The sequence below is a fragment of the Mesoplodon bidens genome (assembly GCF_964165515.1).
Source record: "Mesoplodon bidens genome assembly, chromosome: 6".
Taxonomy (NCBI): domain Eukaryota; kingdom Metazoa; phylum Chordata; class Mammalia; order Artiodactyla; family Ziphiidae; genus Mesoplodon; species Mesoplodon bidens.
In genome coordinates, this window is record NC_138162.1 from 32,798,789 (window position 1) to 32,822,444 (window position 23,656).

The 23,656-nt window shown below is 37.3% G+C and overlaps 1 protein-coding gene across 1 annotated transcript in view; it reads left to right on the forward strand.

Annotated features, from left to right (window-relative positions):
* RAD23B (RAD23 homolog B, nucleotide excision repair protein) overlaps positions 1-23,656 on the forward strand; it is a 46,151-nt gene that overhangs the window by 13,396 nt on the left and 9,099 nt on the right. Inside the window, exons 2-7 of the mRNA XM_081238271.1 lie at positions 962-1,043; positions 4,128-4,207; positions 7,134-7,402; positions 12,735-12,790; positions 19,394-19,521; positions 22,811-22,943. Coding sequence (XP_081094397.1) covers positions 962-1,043; positions 4,128-4,207; positions 7,134-7,402; positions 12,735-12,790; positions 19,394-19,521; positions 22,811-22,943 — 748 coding nt within the window. The remainder of the gene's footprint in view (positions 1-961; positions 1,044-4,127; positions 4,208-7,133; positions 7,403-12,734; positions 12,791-19,393; positions 19,522-22,810; positions 22,944-23,656) is intronic.

Here is a 23,656-nt window from a genome sequence, read left to right on the forward strand (position 1 = left end):
CATCGGCAGGTGGACTCTCAACCACTGCGCCACCAGGGAAGCCCCAGGCAATTTTTAGAAGAATTCTGGGAACTGAAGGAAGTGGAATTTTCCCCCTTGATTCTTGGTCATTTAAAGTAGTGAAATTTAGTTCCATTATGTCTCCTTGCCTTTTTGTTTTGGTTTGGTTTTTTTTTTACTCCTGTGCCACCCTACTTCAGAAATTGATTACACTCTTTTTCTAAGTATCAGTACTTCATAATGAACCTGTGGTCATGTAATTTTAGGGATGGAAGACCATAAAGATCATGTGTTCCAGTCCCTCTTTATAGATGAGACTGATGGTGAGAAAAACTGAGCTACTTGTTCAAGATCATTGAAGTAATACAGTGGTTCTCAACTTCGGCTGAACTTTGAAACCAACTGTAAAGCTTTTCAAAAATATTGATGTCCAGACCCACCCTCAGAAATTATATTTTAATTGGTCTTTATAAAGCTCCCTCAGGTGATTATAATGAAACATTAGCCACTTTTAAAGTGAATAATTTGCCTTTTAACATTCACATTTAACCTTTTTTTTATTATTGTGGACAAGACCACTTTATTTCTTAGACCTTTTAGATTAGAGAGCTTTTCTTTACTTTCTTACTCTGTGAGAAATAAGCCCATAAACTTTATAGTGAGAATCAAAACTTTCTGCTTTTGAAACCTTTGTTTTGAATAGACTTATAAAGTCAACTGGTAAAGTCTTTTTTTAAAAAACTGTGTACGTGGAACAGATGGTAAAACAGTTTATACTTATACCTAATAGTATGGGTTGTTAATAATAGGTCTTTTTGACGTAATATTATAAAGACATGATCTTTGAAGTTTTTGGAGTCATTAATAGTATGTATAAAATTTTTATCTTGCATCATTTGTTCATATTCTGGATTTTCATTTGTTTAGACTTTTTCAAAAATTAAAAAATTTTTTCCTATAGGTAAGAGCACTGAAAGAGAAGATTGAATCTGAAAAGGGTAAAGATGCCTTTCCTGTAGCAGGTCAAAAATTAATTTATGCAGGTATGCATTGAATGCTGAAATTAATATGCCATTTTCTTGTGTACTGTGACATTCTTTTAGTTTTAGAAATTGCCATCTTGCAAACTGTAGTGTATACAAATTGATTGTCAGAAACATTGTATAGATAAAAGCAGAGAATGAATAGTCATTTGAATGTTATTAATATTCAGTCCTCTGTTTTTTCACATTTGCTTTATGTATTTCTCCATCCAGTGATGTTAGATAGTTTTGCTTATTAGTTTTATCTTTTGTAAGTATTATGTAACTGGCTGTATTTGTTTTGTTTTTTGAATTAAAAAAATTCTTATTGAATTAGTTTGTGTGACATTGTATAAGGTGTACAGGGTGTTACTCTGATACACTTATATATTGTAATATGATTGCCAGTGTAACGATATTTATCAGATTACATAATTAACAGTACAGTTTTATTGTCTGTGTTCATTATACTGTGCATTAGATCTCTGTGGCTTATTTACTACTCATTAGAAGTTCGTACTCTTAAACACCATCACTCTTCCCTCCCCCACGCCCCATACCCTTGGTAACCACCAAGGTAAAATACTCTTTTTTATAAGTTTAGGTTTTTAGATTCCACATATAAGTGATATCATACTTAGCATAATGTTCTCAAGGTTCATCATGTTGTTGCAGACGGCAGGATATCTTCTTTCTCAAGGGTGAATAATGTTGTGTATATGGGTCACGTCTTTTTTATTCATTCATCATTGATGGGCATTTTGGATTGTTTCCATATCTTAGCTATTGTGAATAGTGCTGCTGTAGAGATGGGAGTGCATATGTCTTGTCAGAATCCTGATTTCATTTTCTTTGGGTATATACCCAAAAGTGGAATTGCTGGATCATATGGTAGATCTATTTTTAATTTTTTAAGGAACTTCCATATTGTTCTCCATAGTGGTTGGACCAATTTACATTCCCACTAACACTGTGTAAGGATTCTTTTTTCACCACAACCTCACCAGCCCCTCTTGTTTCTTGTCTTCTTGATGATAGCTATTCTAACAGGTGTGAGGTAATACCTCGTTTTGATTTGCATTTCCCTGATGCTTAGTGATGTTGGGCATCTTTTCATCTGTCTGTTGACTATTTCGATGTCCTCTTTGGAGAAATGTTGGTTTACTCTGCTAATTTTTAATCAGATTGTTTGGTTTTTTGTTATTGAGTTGACTGAGTTCTTTATGTATTTTGGATATTAACCTCATATCTGATATATGGTTTTCAAAATTTTTCTCTCATTCTGTAGTTTGTTCCATTCTGTAGAATTCTTTTCATTTTGTTATTTGTTTCTTTTGTTGTGCAGAGCTTTTGAGTTTGGTGTAGTCCCATTTGTCCATTTTTTTTATTTTTTGTGCTTTTGGTGTCATGCCCAAAAAATTATTGCCAAGACCAAAATCTCTGACTTTCTTCCCTCCATTTTCTTCCAGGACTTTTATGGTATCAGGCCTTATGTTTAAGTCTTTGATCCATTTCAAGTTAATTTTTGTGAGTGGTGCAAGATAGGGGTCCACGTGTTTCTTCAGTTTTCCCATCAAGCTGAGCATCTTTTTTAATCTATTGAAATGAAACCATTTATACTGATTATGTGTATTAATGTACTTGGAATCATTCCTGTGAAATTAAATTTCAGTTTAGCTGTTTTTTAAATAAAATACCAAAATTGAAGAATACAGAAGACCTTACATGTCAAAAGACACTATAAATAAGCGACAGGAGAAGAAAGATTAATATTCAAATTATATAAAGAGCTCTTACAAATCAGTAAGGAGAGGATGACCCAATTAAAAAGCAACAAAGGATATGAATAGGAAATTGTAAATTAACTAGCCTCACTAGTAGCCAGGAAAATGTGTGTTAAAAATAGACTTGATATGTGAATTTTGTGGAGAAAATTATTTTCTTTGTTCTTGAGAAGAAATACTGAGCACTGTCATTGTAAATGTCGGTAAGGTGGATCTTGAGTTGCCCATGGATTCTTGTCTCTTCCTATATAGAGATTTTGAAGTATTTTCTTAACTGAGGTGGTTTAGAGGAAACACCAGCCCTGCGATGAGGAATCAGAAGGCTGAAGAGGTGCATGTAGTTGGTGGCAGACATAAGACTAGAATTTCTGCTTTCTAGTCTTGGCCTGTTTTTTCAATCCTATGCAGAGTAGAGACACTATTCCCTTTTGTCTTAATGCTTGCAGCTTTTGATTCAATAACTTTTTTTTTTTTTTTTTTGTGGTACGCGGGCCTCTCACTGCTGTGGCCTCTCCCATTGCGGAGCACAGGCTTCAGACACGCAGGCTCAGCGGCCATGGCTCATGGGCCCAACCACTCCGCGGCACATGGGATCTTCCCGGACCGGGGCACGAACCCACGTCCCCTGCATCAGCAGGCGGACTCTCAACCACTGCGCCACCAGGGAAACCCCAATAACTTTTTAAAAATGGAAAACAAATTTCAAGGAAAAGGAAGCCTGAAGGAATCCTGACCTCACATTTGTCCTTCTGCATGACTAAAATCTTACATAGTCTGTGTGCCTTACTCAGTTCTATATTATCTTACCATTTCTGTGTACCAGGTCACCATGAGTATCTTATTTTTATAGCAGTGGAACATTTCTGTGTTGCAGGTATCCAGTATTTGTGGGAGCAGGCAGTTCGTTCATTTTTCCTTCCATCAGGAGGGATTATAGGTTATTCCGGGGAAGGGGTGGGGAATCCTTGAGCATCTCAAAATTGAATTTTATTTGTCTTCATGATCTCCTCTTTCTCAGGACCTAGTTAATATTTCCTTACCCAGCAAGTCTTTTTTATTATAAGTAATAATTTTTAAGAAATGCTTGGGATTGAGATACCCACGTACAGTATATGAGTTTGCTATCTTTTAGTCAAATGCTTATTTATGCCTTCTTAACTAATCATGTATCCACTTATGTTTATCTTGGCTGAGTGGTTAATCTTTTTCTTTGGGGAAAGTTTTAATTGATAGAATTGATGTTGGTGATTGTTTCAACCTCAGTTAGTGTAAGACAAGGTTACGGTGCCTTCAGTAATATGTTTTTTTCTTAATGTGCTAGGCAAAATCCTCAATGATGATACTGCTCTAAAAGAATATAAAATTGATGAGAAAAACTTCGTGGTAGTTATGGTGACAAAAGTAAGTTTCAACCTCGTTGTATATATCTTTATGCATGTGAGTTTAAAAAAAAAAAGAAAAGATGATCCCAAGTCTTGCTTTACACTTTCAAGTGAAAACAGTTTATACCCATCCATAGTGGCATGCACTTAATTGTTATTAAAGGTTTTAACAGTTTACTTTGAGTCAACTATAAAGTTAATAGTTTTATATATTTGTAGTTTGAGCATAATTTTAAATATGTCAAAACAACTGATATGTGAAGTGTCATGTTAAAATTATTAGGTATTGTTGGATTAGTAAAATCACTAGTTGTGTAATTATTAGAGAATGTGATTCTTAGAAATTGAATAAATGTTTCTTATTTTGTAGTTTTTAATAAGAGTGCCTTAAAAGGATTTGCTAAATGATGTACTAGACCTAACAAATACTTCAGGGCTGAAAGACATATAGATTAACAACTTCAGTGATACTTCTTAGCCAATGGGATAGATTTTTAGAAACTAAAAAAGGGAAAAGACAACTAAGAGAATGATGGAATGATTATTGTGAGAAGGTTTTTAACAGAAACTTTTTTGCGATTTATTGGACTGAAATAAAAGTCAGAAGTTTTTCTCTAAAGCAGAGAATGAATATGGATTCTTTCAGGATTTTTGTTTTATTTATATACTTGTTTAAAGATACATAAGCATGCAGTAGAGAGTTAAGACAAATAGAGGAGTGGTGGTGCTCATGATACTTTTAGGACTGAATTATGATCCTAAATTCTAAACTCCTAATAATCTCAGAAGAGTAGTGTTACTTGTAGCACCCAAAATAAATTTAAATAGGTAATTGGAAACCAGTTTGTCAAAGACTGAAAATAGAATAAATGTGAGGTTTTTTTTAAGTCTCAAAGTAATTGATATATGCAGTAGAAAACAAAGTTGAACAAGTAAATTTTTTTAACGTCTTTATTGGAGTATAATTGCTTTACAATGGTGTGTTAGTTTCTGCTTTATAACAAAGTGAATCAGTTATACATATACAAATAGCCCCATATCTCTTCCCTCTTGCGTCTCCCTCCCTCCCACCCTCCCTATCCCACCCCTCTAGGTGGTCACAAAGCACCTAGCTGATCTCCCTGAGCTGATCTCCCTGTGCTATATACGGCTACTTCCCACTAGCTATCTGTTTTACATTTGGCAGTGTATATATGTCCATGCCACTCTCTCACTTTGTCCCAGCTTACCCTTCCCCCTCCCCGTATCCTCAAGTCCATTCTCTAGTAGGTCTGCGTCTTTATTCCCATCTTGCCCCTAGTGAACAAGTAAATTTTAATTATGGAATACTTTTGTAGTGAGAAACGAAAAGCAGCTAAACAATTTACATGTACTGGACTTAATTTTTTTTTAATCTATTAAGAACCATATTGATTTTGCTATATTTAAGCACTTATTAAATGTTAAACTTTAAATACACAGGAACAGAATCATATGAGGAAACTTTGCCTCAACTCGTTTTTTCAAAAATTGTGGTACACAGCACAAAATTTACAGATTTAACCATTTTTAAGTGTTTGGTTCATTGGCATTAAATACATTCACATTGTTGTGTAGCCATCACCACCATCTGTTTCTAAACCTTTTTTCATTTTCCTAAACTGAAACTCTGTACCTGTTAAACAATAACTACCCATTTCCCCTGCCCTCCAGCCCCTGACACCACTGTTGTCCTTTCTATGAATTTGACTACTCTTCATACCTCGTATAAGTGGAATCATACAGTATTTGTCCTTTTGTGACTTGTTTATTACCCTTAGTATAATGTCTTCAAGGTTCATCCATGTTGTAGCACGTGCCAGAATTTGTCCTTTTTAAGGCTGAATAGTATTCCCTAGTCTAGTTTTATCATACATAGTACATAGTGGAAAATGTGGTAGCCACACATTTGGGTATGTATTTGTTATGGTCTTATTTCCTTTAGTATTATAGTAACGTTGACTATTTAGAACATAACTAAGAGTTAAGCAGGATAGGTAAGTCCCATCCCCCTACCTTGCACAAGGCACTTTTTTCCAGTACACTCTATACTGGCTCAAATAGAACAAGGCACAAATCCACTCATTGCATTTACAGTTTGTTGATTTATACTTGGGGCGGATTATGTTGAATTTTAATCTCATCTTTCATCAAATCAGTTACCTTTTCACCTTAGGTAAGTTATGAGCTAAGCAGGTAGTGAGCATTGATAGGCTGTAGGAGAAGAATAAAACTCATATAATATGATTTTTACCCATATGTAAATTGCTTTTTGCTTGGTGGGAATGTTTATGCCTCTGATTCTAGTTCAGAAAGTGCTGAGCATGCGGTTATAACTTTATTTGGCCTTTATTTGTCGGTTTAACTGTATATACATCTCAAAAGTTATGTTAATCTCTTTGTACTTACACCTATTGGCTTATAGTCAATATTGGGATTTTCTTCCCTCCTCTACAATACAGCAGACTTTCTGGCATGTTCATTAATCATACTTCTGTTTATACTTTCATTTCAAGAAAGTTATTTTTGTTGCTTTGAAATGACGATAAATACTTTGAAGTTATAACCAAGAAACTTTAATTGTGAAGTTTTGGGGGGGAATTATGTGGTTATTTTTCTGGATACACATTCTGTACGTTTTAAAATATTTGCTTCTTTTGGTTCTTTTTCATAATGATCCGAAGACTGAAACCGTTGGCTAAAGCTAATGGAAGTTGATAGTTAATATATATGCTCTCATCAGCTTTGAAAGAATAACATAAATAGTGATTCAGATTGCTGCTGTTGATCACTCATTATGTCACCTTACAAAATTATTTTCAAGTTACAGTCTTGTATTAGTGTTATGTTTGTTTGTAGCATCCAGAGATCAGGTAATAATGCAGTGTTTTATCATAATGCATTATTTTGATTTGTAATGTGTTTAGCCCAAAGCAGTGACAACACCAGCACCAGCTACAACTCAGCAATCAAATTCTGCCACCACTACCACAGTTAGTTCCTCCACAGCACCAGCTGTGGTTCAGGCACCAACCCCTGCCCCCACTTTGGCTCCCACTCCCACACCTGCATCTGTCACTCCAGCATCAACGACAGCGTCTTCTGAACCTGCACCTGCTAGTGCAACGAAACAAGAGAAACCTGCAGAAAAGCCAGCAGAAACACCAGTGGCTGCTAGCCCAACATCAACTGACAGGTAAGAACTGGATTCTAGGAAATTGTATAGGAATATGTTCATAACAGTGACTTCATGAATGTATTTATTTTCACTATTGTTTTGATCAAACTATCTATCTACTATGTTAAACTTTTTCTAAACTTTGAACCCTGACTAAAGCAGTATGCTTGTGTCTGTTCTGTAATCTGAATTTGTATACTCTGCATTGTTTTTTTTTCCTCCGAGGGTGAAGGGAAAGGGGTCAAAGTCATTATTCATTTTGTGTAGAAAAGTTAGGAAATACAAATAACCAAAAAGAAGAAGAATTATAAAATAACCTGACAGTATATTATAGCTTGACACATTATAAATAACTTGACATTTGTCCCCCGATCATTATTATATTTGACCTATATTCTTTGACTATTGTCACATCTATGATAAACATCCTTCCATGTCAGTAGGTTTTTCCAGTTGCTACATAGTATTGTGTTTGGGTCTAACATTTGTTAGGTCTTAACCTTAGAAAAGAAATTAAGGTCTTTGGATTTTTCCTCATCTGTAAAATGTGGATGACAGCAGGACCTATCTCATAGAGTTGTTATAAGGATTCAATGAAATAAGTGTAAAAGATATGAAATAGCACATGGCACACAGTATGTGCTGAGTAAGTATCTACATCTTTGTGAAGTTGTATAGAAATTTAAGTTTTTGCCTATGTAGATCTTTAGAACAGAAGAAAAAGTGCTGGGATATTTTGGGGGCAAAAAAAAGTTATTGTGGGAAGTTGGCAGTTAGAATTATTGAGTAGTTTGTGACAAAGCTTTTTTCCCCCAATGATAAATAAAATAACCAAAACAATGCTTCAGTTCTCTTGGCTGGAAGTCATACATGGGAATCTCTTCTTTATCTGAGAGCCTGAGTTGCTTTGTGTCCAGTATGTATTGGCACTGAAGCAAGCGGTTTGTATTTTGTGACTTTGGTGCAACTCAGGACCTCAGTGGCAGTAGAGTCCTGGAATCAGGACCAGACACAATGGAAAACTATGCAGCATTTGGAAACACTGACATAGAAGGATGTCTGTGATAAATACAATGATGAGAAAGAATTTAATCATGAATTCTTTCTCATCATCTTTCATTTTAGTGTTCTGTCTTTGAGTGCCGTTTCTTTGACTCAGTCAACCATGTTGGGAGGGGTTTGAGTCACCTGGTTTGTTGCTGCTTAGGGCCTCTTTTCAAGGATTTAATTCCCCAAGAGAACACAGGTTCAGATAGTAAAATATTTTCCCTATGTCAGCCTGCTGTACTTTGCTTTAGGCATTCTGAAACACTGTTGCCTAATTTGGTACTTCTCCCATGTACAGCTAGAATTGCATACAATCACCCTTAACTAGTGGGAGACAACCCAGAGTCGGCCTATGCTATTGCATCAAAAGGCTGTTACATCTTTTCTGTGTATGGGAGGGAACTTATAAATTTCACAAATTGGTTTTCCAAATCATTTAATCATTGTAAACTTAATTAAATATGTCTTGAGTTGGTACAGTATATCTTATTTTCTTAACTGCTTTAAGCTCCTTTTAAAAAGCTCCATAGTGTAAGAATTTCCAAATTGATCAATCCATTTTAATGTGCTAATATCATCAATTCAAGTTTTTTTAATTATCTCTATTCTTTTTATTTCTTCTTGGGGGTACAGTTTTATTCATCTGTTCTCAAGAGTCAGGATTATCTTTTCAGACCCATAGAGATTACACAAAGGAGTTGATGGTCAGAAAAGCAGACTCCAGAGTTGCCTACTTCCTTGGGCTTTGTACACCAACCTTTTACTCTTTTTTTTTTTAAATATAAATTTATTTATTTATTTATTTACTTACTTACTTATTTATTTATGGCTGCTTTTGGTTCTTTGTTGCTGTGTGTGGCTTTCTCTAGTTGCGGCGAGCAGGGACTACTCTTCATTGCAGTGTGTGAGCTTCTCATTGTGGTGGCTTCTGTTGTTGCAGAGCATGGGCTCTAGGCACGCAGGCTTCAATAGTTGTGGCATGTGGGCTCAGTAGTTGTGGCTCACAGGCTCTAGAGTGCAGGCTCAGTAGTTGTGGCACACGGGCTTAGTTGCCCAGCAGCATGTGGGATCTTCCCAGGCCAGGGCTCGAACCCGTGTCCCCTGCATTGGCAGGTGGATTCTTATCCACTGTGCCACCAGGGAAGCCCAACCCTATACTCTTATTTCCCCAAATTATACACCTCAGAGAAGGATAGCACAGAAAGGGAAGGATGAGGGAAGCTCAGAAAACCAGCTGCTTAAATGTGCCTTAGTTTCTTCATTTGTGCTATAAAACATTAGTGTCTTACAAAGCACAGAACTCAGTGAGATAATTATCAGGAGATACGCTGGTATGAATTTGAGGAGTGTCAGAAAGTTTATCACCCTGGCCTGACATTTCATTATTAGGGATTTGTTTCTTTAGGTCAGTTTTGTTCTTTAAAAACCACATATTGCAGTGCAAATTCCACTTGTTGATACCTACATTAGAAAAACTGCACTTGTGCACAAGGACTGTATTGCTTGTAATTGAGGACAAATTGGAACCAACCTAAATATCCATTAATAAGGGCATGACTTGACATATTATTTGTATTAGAGAACTGTGCTATTCAAGTGTGGTAGTGAATAGGCAACATCAGCATCACTGGGAGTTTGTTTGAAATTAATTGTTAGGCTCCACCCTAGACCTCTAAATAAGAATTTCTGGGCATGGGTCCTAGAAATCTGTATTTTAACAAGCTCTCCTGGTGAATTCTTAGGCTTCCTAAAGTTTGAGGAGCTCTGATATCCAGTACTACAGGCCAGTTAAAGTATGCAGTATATATGCATATTAAACAAATGTGGTTTCAAGGCTTTGTTATCAAATGAAAATAGCAGATTGCAGAACAGTGTAGGCAATAACCACAAACCAAACAAAAGCCACATAACAACATTGCATATTTTCTGTGGGTGGCATATTAATGTGTAGAAAAACAGTAGCAGAGGGACAACACACTAACTGATAAAGCGGTTTCCTCTGCAGATGGGGAGGGGAGGAGTGTTGAGGCAGAATCAACTTGAATGGTGGTTAAACGGTATCTCAGTCTTATCTGTAATGTTTAAAAAGAAATTTTAAAACAAAGTGCAAAAATAGCACAGATTGTTCTATAAAAGAACAGTAACAAAGGGGTCTAATTCTACCAGATAGTAAAATGTATTATGCATGGTAATGATTACAATTTAGTATGGCTCTTAACTAGAAAGACTGCTTGGTGAAATAGTAGTCTAGAAACAGACCAAAATACATACAGGGACTTAATATAAGATAAAAATTTAATTTCAGACCACTGTGGGGAAAATGCTATTAGGATAAATGTCTAGCCATCTGGAGGTAAAAAAAGATAGATCACGGCTTACACTCATAAAAATAAATTGTAGATGGATAGAGATTTAATGTAAAAGTGAAACCATAAACTAGAGGAGAGCATGGGAAAATAATCTTAACCCAAAAAAGTCATAAAAGGAATGATTAATACATTTGACTACAGAAAGAATTTAAAGGTTGGAAACCAAACAAAAAATGTCTTTATAGTTTAATTTGGTCAATTAAATGGAATACTATGCACCTCTGGGGAAAATTGAGGCAGTTGTAGTTCTGCTGACATGCAGTAATTGTTCAAACACACAACAACAAGACCCAGGTCAGGTCTAAGGCAGGAGAATTTGTTTTCCTATATATATAGTATAGAACTGTAGTATATAGTTCTTTTTGAAATTTTGCCTTCTACATGTTAATTTTACTATCTAGTTGATGAAGATATGTTAAAAATTATACCAAAGGGGCTTCCCTGGTGGCGCAGTGGTTGAGAGTCCGCCTGCCGATGCAGGGGACGCGGGTTCATGCCCCGGTCCAGGAGGATCCCACATACCGCGGAGCGGCTGGGCCCGTGAGCCATGGCCGCTGAGCCTGCGCGTCCGGAGCCTGTGCTCTGCAACGGGAAAGGCCACAACAGTGAGAGGCCTGCGTACCACAAAAAAAAAAAAAAAAAAAGTAGAAAATTATACCAAAGGATTGTCTTAATCATAACAATCATGTTGAGCGTTACGATACCAGGCACTTTGCTGAGCACTTTACCAGCAGTAACCCTACCGACAGCACTTGGGGATACCTGGGTACCATCGTTGACCTCATTGTATTGGTGAAGAACTGACTGAGGCTTACAAAGTAATTTATGAATTCAAACTTAGGTATTTCCGTTACTCTTACTATGCTTGTAGGGTTTTCTAAGAACTGAAGTCTACTGTGTTTTGTTTCTAAAATTGGGACAGAGGTATATGTGTGTATTGTGTTGTGTGTATGTTTTACTCCAAACTGCTAACTGCTGCCTTTACCACTTTTGTAAAACCTCAGTTTATTTTTCTTCGGTCTTCTCTTTATGGTCTTTCATTATTGTGTTTGTGTCTTCTTTGTTTTCTAGACTTATCTTCTGCAATTGCCTAACAAAACTTAGTCCTTTTTTTTTTTTTTTTTTTTTTTTTTTTTTGCGGTACGCGGGCCTCTCACTGTTGTGGCCTCTCCCGTTAAGGAGCACAGGCTCCAGACGCGCAGGCTCAGTGGCCATGGCTTCATGGGCCCAGCCGCTCCGCGGCATGTGGGATCTTCCTGGACCGGGGCATGAACCCGTGTCCCCTGCATCGGCAGGCGGACTCCCAACCACTGCGCCACCAGGGAAGCCCTTAAAACTTAGTCCTTTTAAACTGGCTTAAAACTTGGTTACAGCTTGGGTCTATCCTGCCTCTGCATCTTTTTGTTTATGCTACGTTCCTTGACCTGAAGGCTTTCTTGCAGTTTCTGTGTTCAGAACTTAACTATAAGACCTAAATGAAATCCTGCTATGTAAAGACTTCCCAGGCCTTTCCAGCCTAATGCAGTTTCTGCATGTGCTGTTTATCATATACAGCTTTTGATATTTCTTTTACTGTGACTTGACTTATAGATTATTTAATTTTTCTTGTAAATTCTTTCAGGGAATTAGTTGTATGTTATCTTTTTTGTATTCCTTAAATGGTAAGCTCTCTGTAAGGATGTTCTTTTATATCTTTGGACATTTTAAATGATGGATTTGCAGAACAGAATGAGTATTAAAATTGAAAATTCTTCCCATGCCGTAAATGTTATGGATAAAGCTTTGGGGTTTAATCTGGAAGCCTTTTTGAACACTGTAGCCAGACTTCTACATTCAGTTAAAATCAGAGAGTCTCTACAAATTGGATAGCTACTAAACTTTAAGGTAAATTTTACATACTTTCTGATACATGATTTTCTAAAAACATTTTACAGTACATCAGGTGATTCTTCTCGGTCAAACCTTTTTGAAGATGCAACAAGTGCACTTGGTAAGTATCTACATTGTAAATTACCTTGTAAGAGACAGGGAGGAGGTTTAAGTTTCATTTTTCTAGATCATGAAAATGTTCATTTTCATGGTTGCTTACAATCAAGCGGCTAAATGATTTAGATAATTCAGTTGATGTTACTAAAGACTTTTTGTAAGTTAATGTTTTATATATTGAATCCTTTAAATTGTATTGTTAGAGTTAAGCATACTTCTTTCCTTAAAGCAGATAATTTTCCATTTTCCAAATGTGGGTTTTAAATGAGGTTTTAACAAAGTTTGATCTGTGTACAGGTTTATTACAAAGTATCTTTGAAATGAGTATAAGATGTTACTAAATCTGTCTCACATTTCATCTTTATTCACCTCCAGCCTTTATTCCACCTTGTAGCCTTATAGGTCCCCATCTGCATGTTGTTGCTTGTATTGTACTTGCAGTGAAAGTGCCTTTTTATCCCGACTTTCAGTTTTACCTGTTGAATAATGTCTTTCCATCCTTCCCTTCACACCTAATCTGTCAAAATCAATTTGGGTTTTTTTGCCCATTTTCCCATTGTAGCTATACCTGGTACAGTGCCTGCTATAAGTACTCATTATTGGTCTGTTGGATGGCAACCCCATTCCTGCCCTTTGGTACTCTTCTGTACTACTGGAAATGGTAGGGAGGTAGAAGACTGGGAACAGGTGGGAATGGCAGCTTCAGTAGAGTATGGGCTTCTGGATTCCTTGTTTAGCTGCTACAGCAGCAGGGTTCCAACAGCAGTAGTATCTCACAAGATATGGGATTGGCCCTCTGACCTAATTGAACTTGAACTCCATGGTGCCCTCATTGCCATGGAAAATGACTGGCTGATTTCCCATAGCACATAGGGGCAAAATAGTTGTTTTATCAACTTAAGATCACCTGGATGTACCAAACCCACATTCCTATCTTTGAGAGACTGTTTTCTGGGATTACTCTGCTTCATATGAGTTAGTGTCCAACAATCAGGAAAACAGAAATCACTCTATTTCAAACACGAAAAGGCTTAATCTTAGGAAATTGTTACAGAGGTGCTGGAACAGCTCAAGATTACCCAGAGATGAGTAAAGGGCTCTGTCCACGTGCCCCTGCTGCTCTCGGAGGCTGAGGCTGTGGCTGTTGCCGTTGCTGCTTCAGCTGGAATGCACTGATGCTGCTGGGTGGAAGCCCAGGAGTCCACAGCTCTAGTTGCTCCTGCTCTGGTCTCTGGTGGTGGTGTCTTACCTTTTACACCTTGCATCTCTTAGAACAGCAGTTCTCAACTGTATGGTCTCGGGATCCCTTTACTCTTTCATCTTTAATTTATCCAGTCTTTATGTTGATACCTTGCTTCTTTAAATGTTTCTTCTTTGACTTCTGTGACACCACACTTTTCTTGAACTGTACCTCTGACTCTTCCTATTCAGGCTTTCTGGTTAATTCTTTCTATCTCACCTGGCTTTTAAATGTATGAGTTTTCTTTGGTTCTGCTCTAGGTCATAGTTCAAAGTTCAGACTATAGGAATGGCAAATACCACCCATATACAGTTGACACTTGATCAACACAGGGGATAGGGGCACCAACCCCATGTAGTCAAAAATCCATCTATAACTTTACAGTCAGGCCTCTGTATCCACAGTTTTGCATCTCAGATTCAACCAACTATGGATCATGTAGTAGTGTACTAGGAATAGACTTATCTGATTATTAGTGGATCTACACAGTTCAAGCCTATATTGTTCAAGGGTTAACTGTACTACAAGGATTCTTAAAATTAAAACTCTAGTACATATCTCCCTCTGACTTCCCAGACTCATTCTTTAAGCTGCCAGCTGGAAAACCTATAACCTCCACAAACTCCTGAGGTTCCAAATTTATTAATTTTTAATTCCCCCATCTGATTCTTCTCCTTTGTTCCCTTCTTGCTCGCATCATCTTCCACTCTCTACCAAAGTATTGGCATCAACCTTGACCCTCTGCCTCTCTTGGCCCAGGGAGGCCAGGAGTCCTATTGATCCTCCTTCCTAAAGTCTCTGGAATATTTGTTTCTACTGCCACTTAATTGCCTTGGTTCATATCCTTACCTTACTGATGCTCTTCTGTTACCCTCTTTTAACTGGTCTATTCCCTGCCACAGTGGAGTTTCTAAAAGGCAAATCTAAATGAGGTCATTTTTCCTTTCACAGCACCTCCTAACCTAGGAGATAAGTACAAAACTTTTTTTTTTTAATATTTATTTATTTTTGGCTGTGTTGGGTCTTAGTTGCGGCATGCGGAATCTTTCATTGCGGCGTGCAGGCTTTTTGTTGCAGCGCGTGGGCTTCTCTCTAGTTGTGGTGCGTGAGCTCAGTTGCGTCACGCGGGCTTAGTTGCCCTGCGGCCTGTGGGATCTTAGTTCCCCGACCAGGGATCGAACCCACATCCCCTGTGTTGGAAGGCGGATTCTTAACCACTGGACCACCAGGGAAGTCCCCCAAAACTCATTCTTAATGACATCTTCTTCATCACTGCTTCTTCAGTCTCATTAGCTCTGTCTCATGTTGTTCATTGCCCCTAAGTTTTCTAGGAGTCATTTCCCTCATACTTTCAGGATCTAAAGAGTATCAAACTTGAGTGTAGGCATTTATTTTGAGGTTTTGTAACTTGACTAAGAAGCATGATTTTAGGAGGCATAGCATCAAGGAGAGGCATGGGAGCTCTGGAGTCTAGACAGCTTGTGTTTGTGTCTCTGCACCATGAATTAACAGCCGTTGATCAAATTGTTAATCTTTCTAAGCCTCAGCCTCATAATCCTTAAAAGGATTGTAAGAATTGAATGGGAAACACTATGTTAAAAGTACAGTTACGATACTCCACAACTCTTAATTTTGTTTATTATTGATAATATTTTCTGTTTCTGGGAACTAGATTACTGAAAGTATATTGGCACTTGAGTGATTTGTGCTAGAATTATATCAGTGGGTAATTTAAAAGGTAAAAATAGCTTAAGTACTTTATGGAATAGGTAGGGAAAGGTCATTACTCTAAACAAGGTATCAAATGCTGAATTTGGTGAGTGATACTTAGTTTTTTAAGCTATGCTTTCATAGTTATTAGATAACTTTATTGAAAATTTTGCCATCAACAAAGTAGAAAGGCAAATTATGGAATGGGAAAAAATATTTGCAAACCATGTATATAATAAGAGGTTAATATCCATGATATATAAAGAACTCATACAACCCAATAGCAAAAAAAAAAAAACCAATTTAAAATGGGCAAAGTACTTGAATAAACATTTCTCCAAAGAAGATATACAAAAAAACAACAAGTATATAAAAAGATGCTTAACATCACTAGTTGTTAGGAAAATGCAAATTAAAACCACAATGAGATGCCACTTTGGGCCTGTTAAAATGGCCATCATCAAAAAGATGAGGTATAGCAAATGCTGGTGAGGATGTGGGAAAAGGGAACCCTTGTAAACTGTTGGTGGGATTGTAAATTGGTGCAGCTACTATGGAAAACAGTATGGTGGTTCCTCAAAAATTAAAAATGGAACTGATCTAGCAGTTCCAGTTCTGGGAATCTATCTAAAGGAAATGAAAGCACTAACTTGAAAAAACATCTGCATCCCCGTGTTCATAACAGCATTATTTACAATAGCCAAGACATGGAACAAACCTAAATGTCCATCGAGAGATGAATGGATGAAGAAGCGGGGTGTGTGTGTGTGTGTGTGTGTGTGTGTACATGTACGTGTACGTGTGTGTGTACACATAATGGGGTATTACTCAACCATAAAAAGTGAGGAGTTTCTGCCATTTGCAACAACATAGATGGACCTTGAAGGTATTATGCTAAGTGAAAGAAGTCAGAGAAAGACAACTCCTATAGGATCTCACTTATATGTAGACTCTTCAAATCAACAAAACAAATTATCAAACTCAAAGTGGTTTCCAGAGGCAGAGGATGGGGGATAGGAAGTTGGAAGAAGATGGTCAAAAGGTACAAACTTCCAGTTTTAAGATAAATACTAGGGATGTGCAACATGATGACTAGATAGCTAGCATTGCTGTATGGCATATAGGAAAGTTGTTGAGAGTAAATCCTGAGTTCTCGTCACAAGGAGAAAAAATTTTTCTCTTTTTGTTGTATCCATATGAGAAGATGGATGTTAGCTGAACCTGTTGTAATCATTTCACAATATACGTAAGCCAAGCCATCATGCTCGTATGTCTTTCACTTATACAATGATGTATGTCAGTTATTTCTCAATGAAACTGGGTTGGGGGGGTAGATAGACCAGAGTTTTAGTGTAATATACTATATGAAATAAAAAATTCTGCAGAAAAAAATCATTCAACTGATTTTGTCACCTGTATATCAGGCAAACAGTAAAGCAAAAATGGCACGGTCCCTTGCAAGGTTGAACCTGTGTTCAGATGGGGGAAAGAAAATAGAGTGAAACATAAAATAAATTGCAAATCATGATAAATGATATTTTAAAAATTAATGGCTTCCCTAAAGAAGAACAAAAGGCACTTATATTTAGGCTAGTCAGGCAGTACCTCTCTGAGACTATAGTATTTATTAATTAATTAATTTATTTTTGCTGTGTTGGGTCTTCGTTTCTGTGCGAGGGCTTTCTCTAGTTGTGGCAAGTAGGGGCCACTCTACATCGCGGTGCGCGGGCCACTCACTATCGCGGCCTCTCTTGTTGCGGAGCACAGGCTCCAGATGCGCAGCTCAGTAGTTGTGGCTCACAGACATATGGGATCCTACCAGACCAGGGCTCGAACCCGTGTCCCCTGCATTAGCAGGCAGATTCTCAACCACTGCGCCATCAGGGAAGCCCTGAGACTGTAGTATTTAAATTGAGAACTGGAGCATGTAAAGGAACAGACCATCAAAGAAGCCTGGTGTGTGTGAAAGTCCTGGGGCAGAAGCTGTGACTTGTGAAGCAAGTAGAAATGGATTGGTTGGAGTGGCACATGCAGGGTTGTTGAGGTTGGGAGCCCAAAATGAGATTAGGTTTTCTTTCTTAAAAGCTCACTTTTGCAACTGGCTGAAGAATGGATTGTAGACTTGGGGGCAGGAGAGGAAGCAGGGCATAATCTAGACCAGAGATTATTGTGGACTGGTCTTGAGTGAAGGCAGGGAGAAAGAGGAAGCTTGATAGGTTTGTGATATATTTTAGAGATAGGACCTACCAGGTTTGCTAGTGGATTAGATGTGGAAGGAGGGGAAAGGGAATTTAGATCAACAAGGTTTCTGGTTCAAGCACTTGGATGGATAGAGGTGCTGCTAATTGAAGTGGAGAAGGCAGATGATAAATGGTGGGACATGCTTGAGGGGGAATCTTTGAGATCCAGAGTCACATGCTGGTATTAGTTGAGTGAGCAGAATGTGAGAAGTGGACACAGCATGTACAGACAGCTATGACTGTGAAGGGAGGAGAGCAGACGGATGGACCAATTCCTGAAAGAGAATTGGGATGCAGTCAAGGGAGGCGTGTTTTTGTTTTTAGGATGACATTCTAGGACATAGTTAACTGCTGATCAAGATAATTAGGTGGGCAGGAAAGGGTGGGAGATGGACAAGAAGTGTGGTAGCTTTAAGTTTAGTGGGAGAGAGTTGGCTTTCTTTAAATCAGAGTGTTGTCTGACATTTCCATGAAGAGTGAGTCAGAGTTGGAGAGATCCTGTGGGAAATGCCTTACAGGGGTAATTGTACCAGTTTTATACAGTATGGGACATTCTAATTTTCTAGCTTCCAACCTCCTTTTCCCCTCTGCATTGATAACGAAAGGTGTCCAAGGAAAACAACTTATTACAGCACAGTTGGTTTCGTGACGCGTCCCTGCTACTTGCTCTCAAAAATCAGTTCATCTGTCTCTTCTTCCAGTTTGCCTGCCCTGACTTGCTAATTCTTTTCTATGTTTGTGCTACACTTGTACTTGATATTTTTATTATGTGTATTAAACATACTGTATTTTCCATTGCTGCTCTGTACCACAACTTAGTGGTATAAAACAACAGATTTATTATCTTATTATAGTACTGTAGGTTAGAAGTCTGATATGGAGCTCACTGGGCTAAAATCAGGCTGCATTCCTTTCTGGAGACTCTAGGGGAGAATTTGTTCTGTGTCCTTTCCAACTTCTAGAGGCTGACCACGTACCTTGGCTCATATCCCTTTCCTCTGTCATCAAAGGTGGCAGCATAGCATCTCTGACCCTGCTTTGTCCTCTCTTCCTTACATCTGTTTCTCCGACCCTCTCATCTGCTTCCCTGCTACTTTTAAGGACCCTTATGATTACTTTGGACCCACCCAGGTAATCCAGGATGATTTCCCTATCTTAAAGTCAGCTGATTAGCAACCTTAATTCCCTTTTGCCTTGTAACCTGACTTACTTATAGTTTCCAGGGATGGGAGGGGGTGGATTATTCTACCTACCACATATATGTTGTAGTTGATAACTGTTACTCATCTGTGTATTCCTGGCACTGTAGTGCCTGAAGCAGTGTATACATATATGCACTCAGATTACATGGAGATTGTTTATTTATTAAATTTTCTTCTTCTTTCCCCTTCGTCCACCCACACACACCTTTTTTTAGTGACAGGTCAGTCTTATGAGAATATGGTAACTGAGATCATGTCAATGGGCTACGAACGAGAGCAAGTAATTGCAGCCCTGAGAGCCAGTTTCAACAACCCTGACAGAGCAGTGGAGTATCTTTTAATGGTGAGAAACATTTTGCTTTCTTTGTTCTAGTTGTTTAAGAACAAAATCTCAAAGAAACAGAGATTTTAAAGGGACAGTAACAATTCAGAAGATAATAATAATGTGTGCTAGATAATTTACATAATGCTTTTATTTTTCTTAGTATGTTAACATTTTGTGTTAATAAAATGTAACCTCTTCTAAAAGATTTTGATAGGATTTTCAATTAGAAAACAACATGGCTAAATGGGTTATAAAATTTGCTATCCACTTGGAGTAGTACCCTCAAAGGATGACAGCTGTGTGTTAGAGGTGTAGGGGTGGGGCAGATTTTAAATCTAATTGAATCCAACATTTTAGTAGCTTTTTGCCTGCCAAGCATAATCCTGGATGTGCTATTTAGAGCAAAAGTTTCAAGTTGGAAGCCCAAGCCAAATTTTGTACTATGTGTAAATTTCCTAATTAGTTGCCAGCTTTTAAAAACCGGGAGATTTCACTTAAAAGTTCAGATCATCTGGTTTATCTGGACAACTCGGATCCCAGATCTTCACAAGCGTTTAGGAAAAGTTTTAGGTTGTAGACTCGAATTCACTGTCTTCCTGTCCGTTCCCTATTACCTGACAGCATCATGCATTTAATTCAATGTATGATATTATGACTGGTTCTGTTGGCATTTGAACTGTTAGCTTATTTATAGTCAGCGGTCGAGGGAATTTTGAGTAAATTATTGGGTTTTGTTTTCTACTAATGAAGGCTTTTGAGAAATAGATTGTTGTGGGCATGGACTGAAACCCGTGATATTTTATGACAATGAATGTCTGTTTTACAAATGTGACGTGGGTCAAAAGCAAAGTGTAGAAGTTTGCAATGACATTGGATTAACGTTTTAGTCTTAACGTTTTATTCTATAATTCTTTGGTGTGTTGGAATGTTATCAAAAGTCTTAATTGCCTTAAATATCTCAGATCCTAACTCTTTGGGGAATACCATCCACAAGTTTAATCCATTCCTTTGTTTCCAGTTGTACGTCTGTTAGAAACTCCTTTTGAGAGCGTAGTTTCAGGCAAGTCCCTGTCATGAGCAGATAACTGTGCTTCACCACCACCAGTCATTTGCCTACTTACTTGCATGAGCTTCACAACACCTTTTCTTAGCATATATCATTTTATCATTTGAATTCTTTTTCCCATTGTCCTCTTGAGAGTCTTCAAAATGCTGGCAGTTCATCTAATTGTCATTTTGTTTGAAATTGAGGAATCAGTCATACTGGATTGATAGTTACTGTGGATCTGTTTGTGGTTGCCGCTCATTCCTCCCCTCCCCCCCAAAACACATATTACATTAAAATATTGCCTTTCCTTTCATAGAATGGCTTTAATTTGTACCTGATTTGGAATTCTGCATAAATTTAATGATATCAAATATTTTGATCTAATAGATTTGAAATTTTGAGCTATAAAGAAATGAATCACTCTTTTCACAGTTGCTGCTATTTGGCATCAAATACAAGTGAATAGATGAGAGATAAGTTCATGAAACAGTTTAAAGTTTTATATATTTACTGTTTGTTTCATAGACTGGAAAAAAGGGGCTACCTTTAACTGTTACTAGTTTTTGACGCTAGTAAGTGAGTGAGGGTGAGTGTATGGGAAAGGAGAAATAATGATCTAATAAAGGGCTAAATACTATGTGTGAGAATTTGAGGTAGATCTGTAGCAATGGTGATTAACTTTTTAGTTTAACAAACTTGTTTGAGAATTTGGTGGAGGCTTTTGGATCCTCAATCTCTATATAGTTTGTTAGCACTTGATAGCTCCTCATCTAAGGGTTTGAATTGGTGGATTGTGAAAAACATTTGTTTGCAATGCCTACAATAAACTTCTAATATAGGCAGCCATTATCCTGCTGTTTATTACCGTTCATTCTTCATATGTTTACGATTTTGGATTCTGATTTACTGGGAAATGGAAGCAATTACTATTACCATCTCATATTCAAATGCAATATTTTCTCCTTTATTCTCCTTCCAAAATCTATGAAGATTTCATAAAGACTTTAATAAGTTGTATATGAGAAGTCTTATAAATCATTTATCAAAATAGGGGTGTTCCAAAAATCTTAGTGCAGTTTTAAGTTATAATAACTTCAGAAGATAAATGCCACAAACTTAGAAAAAGCATTACCTAAATACTTAATTATTTAAGATTCTTTTATACCTATTTACTTTTTTTATTTTTATTTTTTGGCTGCACCATGCAGCTTGTGGGATCTTAGTTCCCTGACCAGGGATTGAACCAGTGCCTTTGGCAGTGAAAGTGTGGAGTCCTAACCACTGAACCGCTAGGGAACTCCCTTCACTTTTTGTACTTTCTGAATAATCAGTTTTAAGTTTTTGTACGTGATACATTTCTGGATGACGCTCTCTCAGAGCCGTGGAGCAGTAGAGGACATCCTCCTCACTTGGCCGCTGTCATCACCTGCTCTGTCTCCATTAGACTCTCTTTCCAGCGATCACTTCACAACTGCCATTTGTGCATCAAAATCTCTTTGGATGATCTTAAGGCTAGGGTTAAAAATACAATCCTTTCTGTCACTGAGCTGGTGAAAGTTTCTGTGAGGTTCAAAAATCAATTAGAGTGATATATAACATAAAAGCCAGATATGTCTAATTTTAATAAGATTTGTGTTGATATTTTGAAAATTTAAGTGATTAGCCTTATAATGTTAGACACCATTACTTCTGTGCAAGTTTAGGGTCTTGCCTGATACTTTGGTGTTAGATGTTAACATGTGTTGCTGGATAAACATTTCATGATTTATTTTTTTAATTGCAAAATTATTTACTTTATATCCTAGATCTACACTGTCTAATAGGGTAGCTGTTGAGTACTGTTAAGTACAAGTAGCTATTTAAATTAAAGAAAATTAAAAGTAAGTTAAAATTTTAAGTGTCCTAGTACCATTAGCCACATTTCAAGTTCTCAGTAGCTACTTGGGGCTAATGGGTATTTTATTGGACAGCATAGATATAGAGCTGTTCCATCATGGAAAGTTCTGTTGGACAATGCTACTGTATATTATAGTAGTATGGGTTTATCTATACCACATTGAGCCCATTTCTAATCTAATTTGAATATGTGAAGATTTCAGATACGTCTTGATCCTTTACATTTAATTGAAGCAGACATCTGTTTGATGCTTTTAGAAATTAGACAAGGATATTAAATAGATTCATAAGTCTCTTACTCTGTGTAATATTTAACTAACTTTGAATGCTGAGCTATTTTAAAGCTTGGAAATTGTGTTATAGGGAATTCCCGGAGATAGAGAAAGTCAGGCTGTGGTTGACCCCCCTCCAGCAGCAAGTACTGGGGCTCCTCAGTCTTCAGTGGCTGCAGCTGCAGCAACTACGACAGCAACAACTACGACAACAAGTTCTGGAGGTAAAGTGGATTCTTTCAATGGGGAGGAAATGGTCCTGAATCTTTAGTATAAAATAATTTAATCTGAAATACTTTTGAGATGAGGTTCATTCCCAGAGCATCTCAGTAACTCTTAAAACAAATTCTCTATTCAGTGTTAGAGAAGGGCCCAAAAGAAATCATACTAAGTGGATTTAAAAGATATTCTCACTTATATTAAACATCATTACTGCAGTTTTGGTAAAGGGCATATTCTGTTTAGCTTATTCTAAGGAAGAGATGCTTCCCAGTTTGCATTTAGTGTTATATTCTGAAGCCGTTTGGAACGGTTTGCTCACCTTGTCTCTTTCTCTCCCAGTAAATGTCTTCAAAGCCAGTAGGATCATAATGGTTATTATAGAACCAAGGAAATAAAACCTGGGAGGTTTAATATCTTGAATCTAGAGGTGAAAGCAGAGCTTGAATTCAGGTGTCTTTACAGCACCCACTCTTCCATTGGCAAAAGTTTGACTAGAAAGCAAAGCCTGGAGCCCGTGGTAGTCCCAGGAATTATTTAATGTCCTCTTTCATTATTTCTTCTGTAAAATTGATAAAGTAATTCGAACTGTTACTTTTGAAGAGACCATTCTTTTATGTATTTTCTAGCTCTAATTATGGCAGTCATCTCTGGTTGACAGAAATCCCTAAGCACTTCGTGTGCAGTCTCCCGGAGGATAGGCTCTCATTTCCTGAGA